Source organism: Quercus lobata, chromosome 7 (assembly GCF_001633185.2).
Source record: "Quercus lobata isolate SW786 chromosome 7, ValleyOak3.0 Primary Assembly, whole genome shotgun sequence".
NCBI lineage: Eukaryota > Viridiplantae > Streptophyta > Magnoliopsida > Fagales > Fagaceae > Quercus > Quercus lobata.
In genome coordinates this window covers 13,974,477-13,990,078 of record NC_044910.1, presented here as the reverse complement: position 1 = coordinate 13,990,078, position 15,602 = coordinate 13,974,477, and the positions used below count along the sequence as shown (strand labels likewise).

Here is a 15,602-nt window from a genome sequence, read left to right as displayed (position 1 = left end):
AATATTTTACAGGTACAAGTATCATGGCATAGGTTTTATATATGTACTGTTACCTGACATTTCTTCTATCTTGTGAAAAACTTTCCACACCCAATTTTTTCACTAAATTTCAAGGAATATCTCTAATTTAACTTTTGGAAATAAAATTCTGGTATGAATTTCAAGCCACTTGGTGAAGGGTTCCATTGATTGATAAAGAAAAAAAAAAAAACTGTTTTCTATCAGTTTATAGTCACTTGGTAATCGTCAAGGATTTTAACTCCACCACTTATTTTATCCTTGCAAGAAATACTTTGCCTTAAGTCTCATCCTACATTAATAGATTAATGTGTTGTTGGGAAAGTTGGGACAATTTTTCCTAAACTTTTTGTAAAGAGTAATGCTAGAGCCACAAACTACTCTACAAACTTTTTACAAACTGCCGAAGGAGCATGGTACATGTCATCTAAAAATAATGAGCTGGACTAATTAGTCAGATTTTAAGTATAAAAATTCATTATAATTTTTAATTATACTAAAAACTTAAACAATTTCTGGTGACTGTTCAGCTCCTCCCTGAGTTCAGGCAAGTGGCAGCATGGTGACTGGCGCGTGGCGGTGTGTGGAGAAGAAAATTAAGATTTTTATCAACTTAGAAATTATAGGAGAAGAAAATAAGACTAAAATAATAATGAAATAATAATGATGTGGCAAGCTCTAGAGAGGTCAACAAAAGTCAAAGATTTCAGTTTTATATATAAAATATATAGATTATTATTATTTTTTTCTCACGTGTTCTATTCAATGTGCTACTTAGTACTTGCCAATCGGCTTTGATGGTCTCATGACCCTCATCGAAGGTACGATCATGGTGAAGTTTAGAAAAAGAAGAATGTATATATAATCATGGCGAAGTTTAGAAAAAGAAGAAGAAAAAAAAAAGTTTGGAAGGTAAAATATCACTTTTGGCCCATATATATATATATATATATATATATAAAGCCCATGTGTCTAGGCGAATGGCTTGAGAGTTGAAACTGCTAGAAAATGTAGAGCAGATAATGAGTCAATGCGAATAGTAATAGAGAACACAAATGCAAACAACCCGCCTTAGTCATGGTTGCCTAATACGTGACTATTACTTTGAACATGTGGATGTCACTTAATTTATAATTGTTCGAAAAATTTTATTAAAAAAAAGTTTTAAAATAAATAAAATTCTACCCATCTTAGTCAAAAGGTTATAATAGATTCTTTTTTTAATGAAAAAATATATGTATATACAAAATATATTCTCTTATATGTGTTTATTGTTGAACGGTTTTTTATGGGATGATAAATTGATTAGTATTTTTTTTTTCTATTTATCAACAAACAAAATGGGAAGATTTTTTCTATATATCAAGAATCAAATAATTTGGAATCAAAATATATAAAAGGGAATTAAAGGTTTGAAGAGAAAAAGATACCAAATAAAAGATCGTTACCATTTAAATTTGAAAAATGATAAATTTTTTTTGTTCATAAAACTTTATGTATAAATAATTAAATTAGTACTACTTCATATGTTTATTATTTAATTATTTTTAATTTATACAAATAGTAATTATTAGTGACATCAATGTATATGTATATTCTTTTAAAAAAAAAATGTATGTGTATAAGTGCATGTGTACGCATACACGTGCGTATACACACACATATAATTATAAACTTTGTTCTTTATTCTTCCCCCCCACTCCCCCTAGCCAAATCCTGACTTCGTTAAAGCTGTTTTTATATGTTTTCAATAATGTTGTTTTTGTATGTTATCTTACTAAATCATAACCATATAATCTTTTGATATGCAATCTCAACATTGTTATTGTACACAAATTTTATGCTTAAAAGTCACAAAGTAACAAAAGAGTGCAACAAATAATCAATTTGTATTGACATTATATGAAAGTGTGTATAATTCTCTATATGATTCTTTGTAATAAAGGAATACTATAAATTTCTCTAATTCGATTTTTGCAATGCTTGATGATCCAAAGGACTATGAAGCTTGATCTTGGATTGTGTCTTAAAGTCTCCGAGTTGGGTGTGTAGCTTGAAATATTTTATTTAATATGGAACTAAATCAAATGGAAATTGGTGGGAAATTTCCTATTTTGATTGAGAGTAAGAATATGCCTTGATTTTGAATGAACAAGAGTGCTCTTTTGGACTTAGAGCTTTATTTCTTAGCAAAGCACTATTGTGATCTTTCTATCTTTGTCTTTTTTTCATATGGACGAGCAAGAAACAAAATTCCATATCTTTGTCCACTGTTGAAGCATAATACATTGTTGTAGGCAATTATTGCACTCAACTTCTTTGAATGATTATGACTATCCATTGTGACAATAGTGCCATTAACATTATCAAGAACCCTGTCCAATATTCTTGGACCAAGCACATCGATGTTCAATATCGTTTCATTAAAAATCTTTTAGAAAATCATGGTGTCTCTTTCATCCCAAAACATCACTCGGTGATTTTTTCAACAAACCACTCGATGGCCTTTGCATTAAGTGCCCCTTCGGAAGGTTATCAGTGTCTGTCCCATGATCTGCTAGTTCTTCTCCTAGGATGTGCATTCTTGTTCATCATTCATCCTAGGAGTTAGTGTTTATATACATTCATGCATTACTTTTTAGCTTATTTTCATTGTTTTAGCATTACGTTTTTGCTTTTATTAGAAATTGAAAAACATCAAAGAAATGAAAGAGTGCAAAAAAAAATCCAAAAATTGTGAAATATAGGAATAGATCTTAAAAAAACTTTAGGGCCTCGACAGATGGTTATTTTAAATAGGCCTTATCCATAATTTCTTCTGAGATGATACTGGTAGCTAACAAGGATGTGCAACCAAAATAGACATGTTAGCATTCAAAATATTGTAAGAATGCCTCTGAGAGAATTCCACCGCCACAACCAACATCAACTATTTTAAACCCTTCAAAACGCCTGGCACTGTTAGGATCCTTACTCAAACAAGGAAAACTAATCAGAATTTATTTGTGGGGGAGGTGGAAGTGAAATTGTTGTTGTACCATTACATACACGCTTAACAATAAATGAGAGAGCTGTGGAGGACAGTATATATATTTCCAATGAAAGCCCTAGCATGAATATCTTAATACTTATAAAAAGCTAAAGGACAATCTTTTATTATAAGCTGCAGTGAAAGTGCATACTCATAGATAAGTGCAATTTACATGCTAGATGAAACTAAAATGACAACTATCAATGTCAGATTCTATGGTCTGGTTTTTTTTATAAATATCCTAATAAGGGTCATTTACTTTATCTAGTCTAGTCATATACAGTCCTAACAAGGGTCACTATACTCTTATCCAAATATAGGAATTAAGAATAAAATATAGAGATATAATAGGAAAATTATAACAGAAAATTAAAAGAATGAACTAAATTCCTCTCTCAGAAACCCTAGTCCAATTAAAAGAAGGTGAGAGATTTGCGAAAAGAAGGGGTGAAAAAAGGGCTAGAAAAGAACAAAGACATGATGAAGAGAGAAAGACAATAAGAGCGGATTGAACTAATGCAGTATCTCCAGATTTCTAACTAAAATTGTAAATTATCCAAAGCCCAATGACACATGTTGTCCACATATTTAAAACCATCTGCCCCGTACTTATAAGATAAATTTAACTCCCACATCAGTCACCATTTAAACAACAATTTTCAGGGTAACCACATTGCATACCCAAATTTAAATTGCTGCTCAATAAGCAATCATACAATTAGCAATTCAAGACAAGTACTTGACGAACCTAATCCATTAAGCTTACCTAATAGGAATGGCAACGGGTCGGGTTCGGGCCGGGTTTTTCCATACCCAGACCCGACCCGCGAGTCAAGACTAGCGGCCCAGACCCGGCCCGTTTACTAAACGGATTTTTTTCCGGAGCCCAGACCCGCCCCCGCGGGCTCCACGGGCCCCGTTTGGCCGTGGTACTTCAGGGCCCATTTTGTGGCCCAATCAAAAAAAAAAAAAAAAAACCGTTTGCCTAACATTGATTTTCTCAGCAACCAAACAGGAGGGGAAAAAGAACACTCAACAAAACTTATTATTTTCTCAGCAACCAATAGATCTGAACAATCGGAAACCAACAAAACCCATTATTTTCTCAACAACCAACAGATCAGAAACCCTTTTTTTTTTCATTACAATATTTTCCCACATCAAAAGCAAAAAGAAGAATTAACATACAAACCCTAGGTCTGAACAATAAGACCATACAAAATCAATTCACACAAGCCGATCTATTCAACCAAAATAGCACTAAAACTAGAAATTACAAATTTGAATCTTTGAACAAAAAGAACGATTTTCATTGCAAAAGCTTGAGTTCCTAACGAGGTGAGGGAGATGAGAGAGTCGCGGCCTTGTGAGGTGGAGGAGGGCCTGGCGAGGTGAGGGAGGAGCAGTGGTGTCTGCAGGCTGCATTAAGGTGAAGGAGGCAGGGAGCAGCGGCGTCGGCGAGGTGAGGTATGCAAGGAGTAGCGGCGCCGGCCAAGTAAGCATGGGAGGCGAAGCAGCGGCGCCGGCGAAGTAAGCTTGGGAGGTGAAGTAACGGCGTAGACGGTCTTGCTTAAGTGAGAGTGAAGGTAAGGAAGAGAATGAGAGGCGGCTTGGGAGAGAATGGGTCTGAGACTCTGAGGGATTTTGGGGGAAAAATGAGTATTTATAGTTAGGGTTTTTTTTTAAAAAAATATTATATATACGGGTCGGGTTCGGGCCAGGTATGCCTAATACCCAGACCCGACCCGAACCCACTTCGAGTTTTTTTAATGAAAACCCAGACCCGACCCTGATGTTAAATGGGTCGGGTAAAACCCGACCCATTAGGGTCGGGTTGGACCGGGTACTCACGGGTCGGGTTCATTTTGCCATCCCTACTACCTAAATATGAGGATAGAGAGGCAAGGAATACCCAATGAACTACTACAACAACAAAACCTTAGTCCCAAAACTTTTAGTGTCGGCAATAAATCCTCAACAGACTAATCAGAGTCGACTACATATATCTCCACCATTCTATTCTATCAAAAATCATACTTTCTACAACCTCCTTAATAAACATGGTCCTTTTATATTATTTCTACTAGTGCTATTTTAAGCTAGATGCGCCAACACTTCATTTGGAGTACTGTAGCCATGAAGTAACGGTGTCCTATCTATTTTATCATGTTATAATTTTTCAAAAATTGCCCATGTCGCCATAATGTACAATACTGTGTCCGTGCATCCTAGATTTTAAGTCTTCCTCTACCTCTAAGAGTACCCAATGAACTACAAAACCCAATAAAACCAATAATTTATATTTCCAACAGAAACTTGGTGGAGTAAAAAATTTCTATACATAATCAATGTAATGTAAAGTAGAAAAATTTACCTGAAATGTTGACAAAGAGTGGAGCAAATGAAAGCAAGTCTTTTAGGATCCATCACATGCAATGGCTTAAATGGCCCTTCAGAATCCCATCTACTCATAAAACAAGTTAATTTAAAATTTCAAGTTGTAATTTCTTTCATTTTCCCTTTTTTTCCCTCACCAACCAAATAGAGGATTTAAAAAAAAAAAATTTGAGGAAATAAAAAGGTTGACCAGGTTTCGACAATGGAGGCGAATTTAGCGAGCTCGAGGCCTGTCGAAGAGGAAGCTCGTTGGAATCCTCTAGTAGAGGAAGAAGAAGAGGCATTGTAGAAAAGCCTATAGCTGAGGGAAGCTCGGTTAGGGTTAAGGATAGAGAAGTGAGGAGAGCGAATGTGGTTGTTGATGGAGATGGAGGAGATTAGGGCTCGAAGATGGCTATGCCTGACGAGCTTAGAAGCCATGTTTGAAGCTTGATGACCGACCAAAACAAACAACGAGGAATGAGTTTTGGGTAGGAATGACAACGAGTCGAGTTCGAATGAAAGCAAGTCCTGTAGGATTCATCACATGCAATGGCTTAAATGGCCCTTCAGAATCCCAAATACTCATAACATAAGTTAATTTAAAATTTCAAGTTGTAATTTCTTTCATTTTCCCTTTTTTTTTTCCCTCACCAATAAAATAGAGGATTAAAAAAAAATGAGGAAATAAAAAGGCTGACCAGGTTTCGACAATGGAGGTAAAATTAGCGAGCTCGAGGTCTTTCAAAGAGGAAGCTTGTTGGAATCCTCCAGTAGAGGAAGAAGAAGCGACATTGGAGAAGAGCCTATAACTGAAGCTGAGGGGAGCTCGGTTAGGGTTAGAGAAGTGAGGAGAGCGAATGTGGTTGTTGTTGGAGATGGAGGAGCTCAGGGCTCGGAGATGGCAATGCCTGACGAGCTTAGAAGCCATGTTTGAAGTTTGATGACAGACCAAAACAAATAACAAGGAATGAGTTTTGGGTAGGAATGGCAACGAGTCAGGTTCAAATGAAAGCAAGTATTGTAGGATTCATCACATGCAATGACTTAAATGGCCCTTCAGAATCACACCTATTCATAACACAAGTTAATTTAAAATCACAAGTTGTAATTACATTCATTTTCCCCTTTTTTTCAACCACCAACCAAATAGAGGATTAAAAAAAAATGAGGAAATAAAAAGGTTGACCAGGTTTTGGCAATGGAGGTGAATTTAGCGAGCTCGAGGTCTTTCAAAGAGGAAGCTCGTTGGAATCCACCAACAGAGGAAGAAGAAGAGGCATTGGAGAAGAGCCTATAGCTGAGGGGAGCTCGGTTAGGGTTAGGGTTAGAGAAGTGAGGAAAGCGAATGTGGATGTTGATGGAGATGAAGGAGCATGGGGCTCGGAGATGGCTACGCCTGACGAGCTTAGAAGCCATGTTTGAAGCTTGATGACCGACCAAAACAAACAACAAGGAATGAGTTTTGGGTAGGAATGGCAACGGATTGGGTTCAAATGAAAGCAAGTCTTGTAGGATTCATCACATGAAATGGCTTAAATGACCCTTCAGGATCCCACCTATTCATAACATAAGTTAATTTAAAATTTCAAGTTGTAATTTCTTTCATTTTCCCTTTAGTTTCCCTCACCAACCAAATAGAGGATTAAAAAAAAAAAAGGAAATAAAAAGGCTGACCAGGTTTCGGAAATGAAGGCGAATTTAGCGAGCTCTAGGTCTTTCAAAGAGGAAGCTCGTTGGAATCCTCTAGTAGAGGAAGAAGAAGAGGCATTGGAGAAGAGCCTATAGTTAAGGGGAGCTCGGTTAGGGTTAGGGTTAGAGAAGTGAGGAGAACGAATATGGTTGTTGATGGAGATGGAGGAGCTTAGGGCTCGGAGATGGCTATGCCTGACAAACTTAGAGGCCATGTTTGAAGCTTGATGACCGACCAAAACAAACTGTAAGGAATGAGTTTCGGGTAGGAATGGCAACAGGTCGGGTTCGATTGAAAGAAAATCATGTGGGACTCATCACATGCAATGGCTTAAATGGCCCTTCAAAATCCCACCTATTCATAACACAAGTTAATTTAAAAATTCCAGTTGTAATTTCTATTTTTTTCCCTTTTTTTTCCCTTACCAACCAAATAGAGGATAAAAAAAAATGAGGAAATAAAAAGGTTGACCAAGTTTCGGCAATGGAGGCGAATTTTGCGAGCTTGAGGTCTTTCAAAGAGGAAGCACATTGGAATCCTCCAATAGAGGAAGAAGAAGAGGCATTGGAGAAGAGCCTATAGCTGAGGGGAGCTCGGTTAGGGTTAGGGTTAGAGAAGTGAGGAGAACGAATGTGGTTGTTGATGGAGATGAGGAGCTTAGGGCTCGGAGATGGCTATGCCCGACGAGCTTAGAAGCTATGTTTAAAGCTTGATGACAGACCAAAACAAACAACAAGGAATGAGTTTTGGGAAGGAAAGGCAATGGGTCGGGTTCAAATGAAAGCAAGTATTGTAGGATTCATCACATGTAATGGCTTAAATGGCCCTTCAGAATCACGCCTATTCATAACACAAGTTAATTTAAAATTACAAGTTGTAATTACTTTCATTTTCCCCTTTTTTTGAACCGCCAACCAAATAGAGGATTAAAAAAAAAAAAATGAGGAAATAAAAAGGTTGACCAGGTTTCGGCAATGGAGGAGAATTTAGCGAGCTCAAGGTCTTTCAAAGAGGAAGCTCGTTCGAATCTTCCAGTAGAGGAAAAAGAAGAGGCATTGGAGAAGAGCCTATAGCTGAGGGGAGCTCGGTTAGTGTTAGGGTTAGAGAAGTGAGGAGAGCGAATGTGGATGTTGATGGAGATGGAAGAGCTTAGGGCTTGGAGATGGCTATGCCTGACGAGCTTAGAAGCCATGTCTGAAGCTCGATGACCGACCAAAACAAACAGCAAGGAATGAGTTTCGGGTAGGAATGGCAACGGGTCGGGTTCGATTGAAAGCAAGTCATGTGGGATTCATCACATGCAATGGCTTAAATGGCCTTTCAGAATCCCACCTATTCATAACACAAGTTAATTTAAAAATTCCAGTTGTAATTTCTTTTATTTTCCATTTTTTTCCCCTCACCAACCAAATAGAGGATTCAAAAAAAAAAAAAAATTAGGAAATAAAAAGGCTGACCAAGTTTCGGCAATGGAGGCGAATTTTGCGAGCTCGTGGTCTTTCAAAGAGGAAGCTTGTTAGAATCCTCTAGTAGAGGAAGAAGAAGAGACATTGGAGAAGAGCCTATAGTTGAGGGGAGCTCAGTTAGGGTTAGGGTTAGAGAAGTGAGGAGAGCGAATGTGGTTGTTGATGGAGATGGAGGAACTTAGGGGTAGGAGATGACTATGCCTAACAAGCTTAGAAGCCATGTTTGAAGCTTAATGACATACCAAAACAAACAACAAGGAGTGAGTTTTGGGAAGGAATGGCAACGGGTTGGGTTCGAATGAAAGCAAGTCTTGTAGGATTTATCACAAGCAATGGCATAAATGGCCCTTCAGAATCCCACCTATTCATAACACAAGTTAATTTAAAATTTCAAGTTGTAATTTCTTTAATTTTACCTTTTTTTTCCTTCATCAACCAAATATAGGATTAAAAAAAAAAAGAGGGAATAAAAAGGCTGACCAGGTTTTGGCAATGGAGTCGAATTTAGCGAGCACGAGGTCTTTCAAAGAGGAAGCTCGTTGGAATCCTCCAGTAGAGGAAGAAGAAAAGGCATTGGAGAAGAGCCTATAGCTGAAGTTGGGGGGAGCTCGGTTAGGGTTAGAGAAGTGAGGAGAGCGAATGTGGTTGTTGATGGAGATGGAGGTGCTTAAGGCTTTGAGATGGCTTTGCCCGACGAGCTTAGAAGCCATGCTTGAAGCTTGAAGACCGACCAAAACAAATAACAAGGAATGAGTTTTGGGTAGGAATGACAACGGGTCGGGTTTAAATGAAAGCAAGTCTTGTAGGATTCATCACATGCAATGGCTTTAATGGCCCTTCAGAATCCCACCTATTCATTACACAAGATAATTTAAAATTACAAGTTGTAATTTCTTTCATTTTTCCCTTTTTTTTCCACCACCAAATAAATAGAGGATTAAAAAAAAATGTGGAAATAAAAAGGCTGACCGGGTTTCGGCAATTGAGGCGAATTTGGTGAGCTCGAGGTCTTTCAAAGAGGAAGCTCGTTGGAATCCTCTAGTAGAGGAAGAAGAAGAGGCATTGGAGAAGAACCTATAGCTGAGGGGAACTCGGTTAGGGTTAGGGTCAGAGAAGTGAGGAGAGCGAATGTGGTTGTTGATGGAGAGGGAGGAGCTTAGGGCACGAAGATGGCTATGCCTGACGAGCTTAGAAGCCATTTTTGAATCTTGATGACCGACCAAAACAAACAACAAGGAATGACTTTTGGGTAGGAATGGCAACGGATCAGGTTCAAATGAAAGCAAGTCTTGTAGGATTCATCACATGTAATGGCTTAATTGGCCTTTCAGAATCCCACCTATTCATAACACAAGTTAATTTAAAATTTCCAGTTGTAATTTCTTTCATTTTCCCTTTTTTTTTTTTCTCATCAACCAAATAGAAGATTAAAAAAAAAAAAAAGGAAATAGAAAGGCCGACCATGTTGACGCTGCTTATGCCGGAAGCGCCTGTATTTGTCCTGAGTTTCGGCACTTCATCGATGGTGTTGAGGGTGCAAACTCATTTAGTCTCAATGCACACAAATGGTTCTTAACCTCTTTGGATTGTTGCTGCCTTTGGGTAAAAGATCCGAGCGCCTTGATAAAGTCACTCTCAACCAACCCTGAGTTCTTGAGGAATAAAGCCTCGGATTCAAAGCAAGTGGTGGACTATAAAGACTGGCAGATAACCCTAAGCCGAAGATTTCGTTCCTTGAAATTATGGTTTGTGCTTAGAAGCTATGGTGTAGCTAACCTTAGGAGATTCATGAGAAACCATGTGAAAATGGCCAACCTTATTGAAGGGTTTGTAGCTATGGATAAAAGGTTTGAAATCGTGGTACCTATAAATTTTGCCATGGTTTGTTTCAGGATTTTGCCATCGGCACTAAGTGAGACAGTATACAAAAATGGTAAGCTTGACATAGTAAGCGATGAACTTGCGAATGAGGCAAACCGCAAATTGTTGGAGTCCATTAACATGTCGGGCTGTGTCTTCATGACTCATGCTGTGGTCGAGGGAGCATAAGTGATACTATTTGCCGTTGGTGCAACTCTAGTCGAGGAACGACACGTTATCACGGCTTGGAAAGTGGTGCAGGAGCATGCAAATGTCATACTAAGCACTTAATTAGTTCTTGTGTAAGCCTAGCTAGGCTGAATCTTCTTTGCATGCAGCCAGTAAAATATATATTTTTTTTCGTACAATAAATGGGGGTAAGGATTTGAAATCTAGTTCTTCCCATGAGAAGAATCAATCCCCTCCACCATTTGTTAAAATATTACCAATGTAATTTTGAATTTAAAAATAAAATCATGAATTTGCTAAGTGTGTTTGCGGAAAGATTATAAACTAGATTTTTATTTTGAGTATTGTTTGTGGTTCTATTATTACTTTTTGTATTAACTTTATTTCAATAATCAAATTTTCAATTTTTTGAAATATGCTAACTTTTAGTTTTTTGTCCCATATTATGCAAATAATCTATTGAAAATAAATAATTCACAAACGAACTTCCATTTGAGAACAACTTATCTATAACCTTTTGATGAAATCATTTGTTAAAAGTATTGTAGATAAAAGTTAACTTTTAGTCTAATTTTCAGTTTTTTAGAAATATACTAACTTTTAACTTTTTATCTCATATTATGCAAATAATTTATAAAAAATAAACAATTCACAAACGGACTTCCATTTGAGAACAACATATTTATAGCTTTTTGGTGAAATCATTTGTTAACAGTATTGAATATAAAAGTTAAAAACTCAATATAATAGGTTAATTGTTTATTTTTACTAAAAATACTCTAACAAAAAGAGTTGAGTCAAACCCGACATAATTAAAAAGTAACTAACATTTGTGCAAAAACTAGAGCATGAGACCTACAAACAATCAACTTTACCTTACTTTTTAAACAAAAGGTTATAGTGGGTCCCCCAATGTGCCAAGCCGTTGACTAATTAAGCTCACCTAAGCCAAAAAAAAAAAAAAAAAATCTTCTTCTTTGCGGCACCGGCAAATAATAGAAGCAATAAGTAATAAGCTAGCAGTTTTAAGCTATTTAAATGCATCCCAAATGCACACTTAGAGCTTGGCAAAAACTTTTAGCTTTTTAATCAAGATATATAGATAAAATTGCTCTTCTAATAAGGGAATAAGCAAGTTGGTTGCCCTCCTTTTTTACATGTCTAAAACTATATGTATTTATGAAAAACCTTTGATAGAATCCAAATCTCTTCAATAACATGACCAAACATAGTTTTTGATGGCATCTGGTTGTTGATTGCTGTGACCAGACTCCTCGGTTGCACATCTCTAAGAGGTTTTCATTGCACATCAAGGAATTCATTGAGTAGTTCCTTAGCTTTAAATGCCACTTCTATCAAAGCCCATGTTGGTTGCTTTTCTCTGATCCTATTTCTGCTTTGCCAAAGGCACCAGGTGATCATAGAAAATAATGCTATCGTGAGAGGAGGAGCTTGTTCAATCACTGTACTAGCCAACTCAAACACTTGGAACTTACCCAGCTCGATAAAGCTTGATCTTGTTAATGTTATGCGTATAATTCAGGGTTAATTATGGTTATAGGTTTCCCTTTGAATAAAGGAGAAATTGAGATCGACATGGTTTTGTTCCATCCACAAAACTGATTAAATTATGACTTTTCAAATAAGGGAGGAATTGGCAAGCCACAAAATATGATTTGTTTGATCAACACAAGGTGAGAAAAATTGTTGCAAGACTTATTTTTTATATATATAAATTTTTTAGGGAAAGGGAGATTTGAGCTACGATATTCCCGTTAAAAACACCAACAATTATTAGTTAAGCTATAAGACTCTTGGCATTGCAAGAGTTATTAGACTCTTACACCATGAAAGAAAAGTAACACAAGGTTTTTTTTTTTCTTTAATAATTCGATATTTACAATATAAGAGGGAATTGGAACCCTAGATGTTAGGAACAAACTAAAAGATACCAAAAAGTTGAAATGCAAACTCTTGATAGTAACACAAGGTTTTAAAATGGGCTTTCAAGTTATAGAATACCTTCCCAAAGTATTTGTTTATATACAGAAAATAAATATTAGCAAATATTCAAATTTAAAATATAGAATTAAGTGTGATTATGTAGCCGATTGCTTAACTTGCTATCATCATTAGATACTTGATTCTTGCTTAGAAGCTTTAATACCTTTATCCTTCCTATGATCTTGTTCTTTGTCAAAACGTTCAGTCGCAGTCCCTTTCTTCCTTATCATCCCAATCTTTGATTTAGTCTTCAATTTATAATTTAAGAGTAAGAAATTATACAGGGGTTAAGAACTAAGGACTACGTCTAGGCCAAATAAGAAATGAGTGGAGCTATCATACTTGTTTGAGGTCCGCTTAATTTGTTCTTCTGGTTTTACAAGTAGTAGTTTTGCTTTATTTTCCCAATGTCAAGTTAACACACAATTTGCATTTAACAAGAAGACATAAATGTAAGAAGATTTTTTTTTTTTTTTTTTTTTTTGTATATAAGAAGAAATTTTATTTAAGAAACTGGAGAACCAGCAGTATAAAAAGAAATCAAGAGCTGACAATACTGCCAGCTGCAAAAACACCAACATAAATACTGACTAATTAGTTGATTTAAAGCAGAAGTTGACATTATTGTTGTCAAGTAGCAAGGGTTGTGACAACTGTTCTCCCTTCTTACCATTTTATACTTAAAGAATCCTTTATTTTAGCTAACGAATCCGCTTAATGAAGAAACTTTGAAATCATGTTCTAGCTACTAGGAGCTCTTTAACATTAAAGCCTGAAAGACGTAGTAGCATATGCAAGGAGCTCCTTGTCACATTCAAATTTGGCCATATCTTCCTCGTTCAAGTTTATCCATGCCTCTATTCCATCCCCAAGTTTGGCGTCTGAAAATGTCATTAGATTCTTGAAAGGTAAACTAACCCAACCAACCAAAAAAGGCTCTCCCCACCCAAAGTCAACGTCATATAAAGGAAACCCGCACAATGCAGTGAAATTTAATACAACATTATCTTGTGTCATGATTTTTCCACTCAGCTCTTTGAGGATATCCAGGTGTTCACTACCTTGTAGTTTTTTCACGTAATCCTTGTCAATTTTTCCTTTTGCATCTCTCAACTTGACCACAATGCCATAACAATCTTCCCGGCTGGTTTCTTTAGACACGATGGCTATTGTGACTTGGAATAAATTTCCAAAAGAATAGTCAGATAATGGGGGATCCATTCTCGTCCTCAAATTCACTGCATGAAGAATTATGTGGAGCCTTTCAATCTTAGACTTCAGTCGATCAGTGGCAACTACATATCAACTCCATATAAAAGCCAACAAGGCCTCAACACGGCTGGGGTATACCGGGTATTCTAAGCTTGAGCTTTCTACATATTTTGCTTTAAGTGCCTCAATTGAAGCAGAACTAAACACAAATCTCTTTAATACAAGCTTCTATTTTGTCATAATAGCTTTTGAACCAATTCCAGATAAAGAAGTTATAGGTGGGAAGAGAATGGATGATTGAAATTGTGAATATATCTCACACTCACCTCTAGATGTGGCTACCCAATTTTTCACAAATGTGCTAAAGGATGAGCCATCAGCAATCTTGCGGGAAATGCATGCACCAATGGCAATACCACCACAAGTGAAGTAGTTGACTTGAGCAGCAAACGCTAAATGGTGTGCGCCATCAATATCACATGGAAGAAATTTCTTCAACTTTGCAAGATTTGGATCAGCAACAATATCTGAAAGCTGGCACTTGACTTGGGCTTCGAGATACAAGATGCCTTCATCGTTGCAGTCTACAATAAGATTGTCTTTAACGCAGCCAGTTAAAGGGTAGTAGCACTTTAAGACATCGGACAATGATTTCTTCAGCACACTAGATTTGGCAGTTTCACTGCTGAATTTTGAGTAAGCATCATTCTTATTGTAGAAGCAGATAGAAGAAATATACACCGAAGGCATTATTTGTGTTAGGATATATGTGAATCATGTTAGGAATATATGTCAATATTTTATATAATTAGCTAATCCTTTGACAAAACGTACTTTACTTGTAATTGGGTAAATCTAAGATGTGTTTAATGTTTCAAGGAACAAGATTTCAAGTTCAAGTGTTAAAACCATACAAGTCTGTCCAAGAAACAAGTAAAGAAATGCTGGATTTTAAAACTCGACAATTATTTCGATAGCTAGTATCTATCGAGGTTTAAAAGGCTGCTAAAGCCTGATGTTCGACAGCTTCTCGATAGATAGGGTATCTATCGAGATTTATGAAATTCAGTTTTTCAGAGCTGATTTCACTCCATTCCGTGAGTATGTGTTTAGGCTTTCTTTTCTCACAACCCTAAACATATATAAGGATTATTTTTGTAAAGTTGTAATTTACAACTATGTGTTTTGTTGGCTTTAATTTCGTGCCAAATTTGATTGTAATTATGTTCAATCTTTTTTACCCTGTATTTCATGTGGGATTTCATTGTAAGGGTTGTGTGTGAGAGAGAGTGTGTGAAGACTCAAGGCATGAAGACTAAAGCTGTTTTCGCAGGTAGCTTACGACTAAGTATCCCGCGAAGTGATGCATGTGACTTGCACATGACTGAAATGCGAAAAGTTAGGACAGGATAGAGACAATTGGTTTTCGCAAGTATCTCGCGGGTAAGGCTTTCCCGCGAGACGTACCCGCGAAACATTTTGTTTTACCAGACAGTCATTTCTGATACACACTTTCTGTGCCTTCACTATTTATAGCCACATACCCACAGATGTTGAGGAGTGCTTTTGAGAGAAAACCCTACCCACAAATCTTGAGAGTTAGAGATTGTTATACCCACATTTCTCTACACAATTGCTTGTGGATTTTCCTCAACTCCTACTTCTTAATTTCCATACCATTAAGAGGTTGATAGCCCAAACACTTATCACACCCTTTTAGAGTGTTAAGTGAGGTTTTGGTGATGCTAGGCAG

The 15,602-nt window shown here is 36.7% G+C and overlaps 1 protein-coding gene across 1 annotated transcript; it reads right to left on the bottom strand.

Annotated features, from left to right (window-relative positions):
* Positions 1-13,402: 13,402 nt before the first annotated feature.
* LOC115951637 ((13S,14R)-1,13-dihydroxy-N-methylcanadine 13-O-acetyltransferase AT1-like) lies at positions 13,403-14,599 on the bottom strand. The gene is made up of 2 exons (XM_031068803.1): positions 14,176-14,599; positions 13,403-13,932 (listed from the first exon to the last, which is right to left on the bottom strand). Exons 1-2 carry the CDS (start codon positions 14,597-14,599, stop codon positions 13,403-13,405), a joined length of 954 nt encoding a protein of 317 aa, XP_030924663.1.
* Between the last annotated feature and the right edge of the window lie 1,003 nt (positions 14,600-15,602).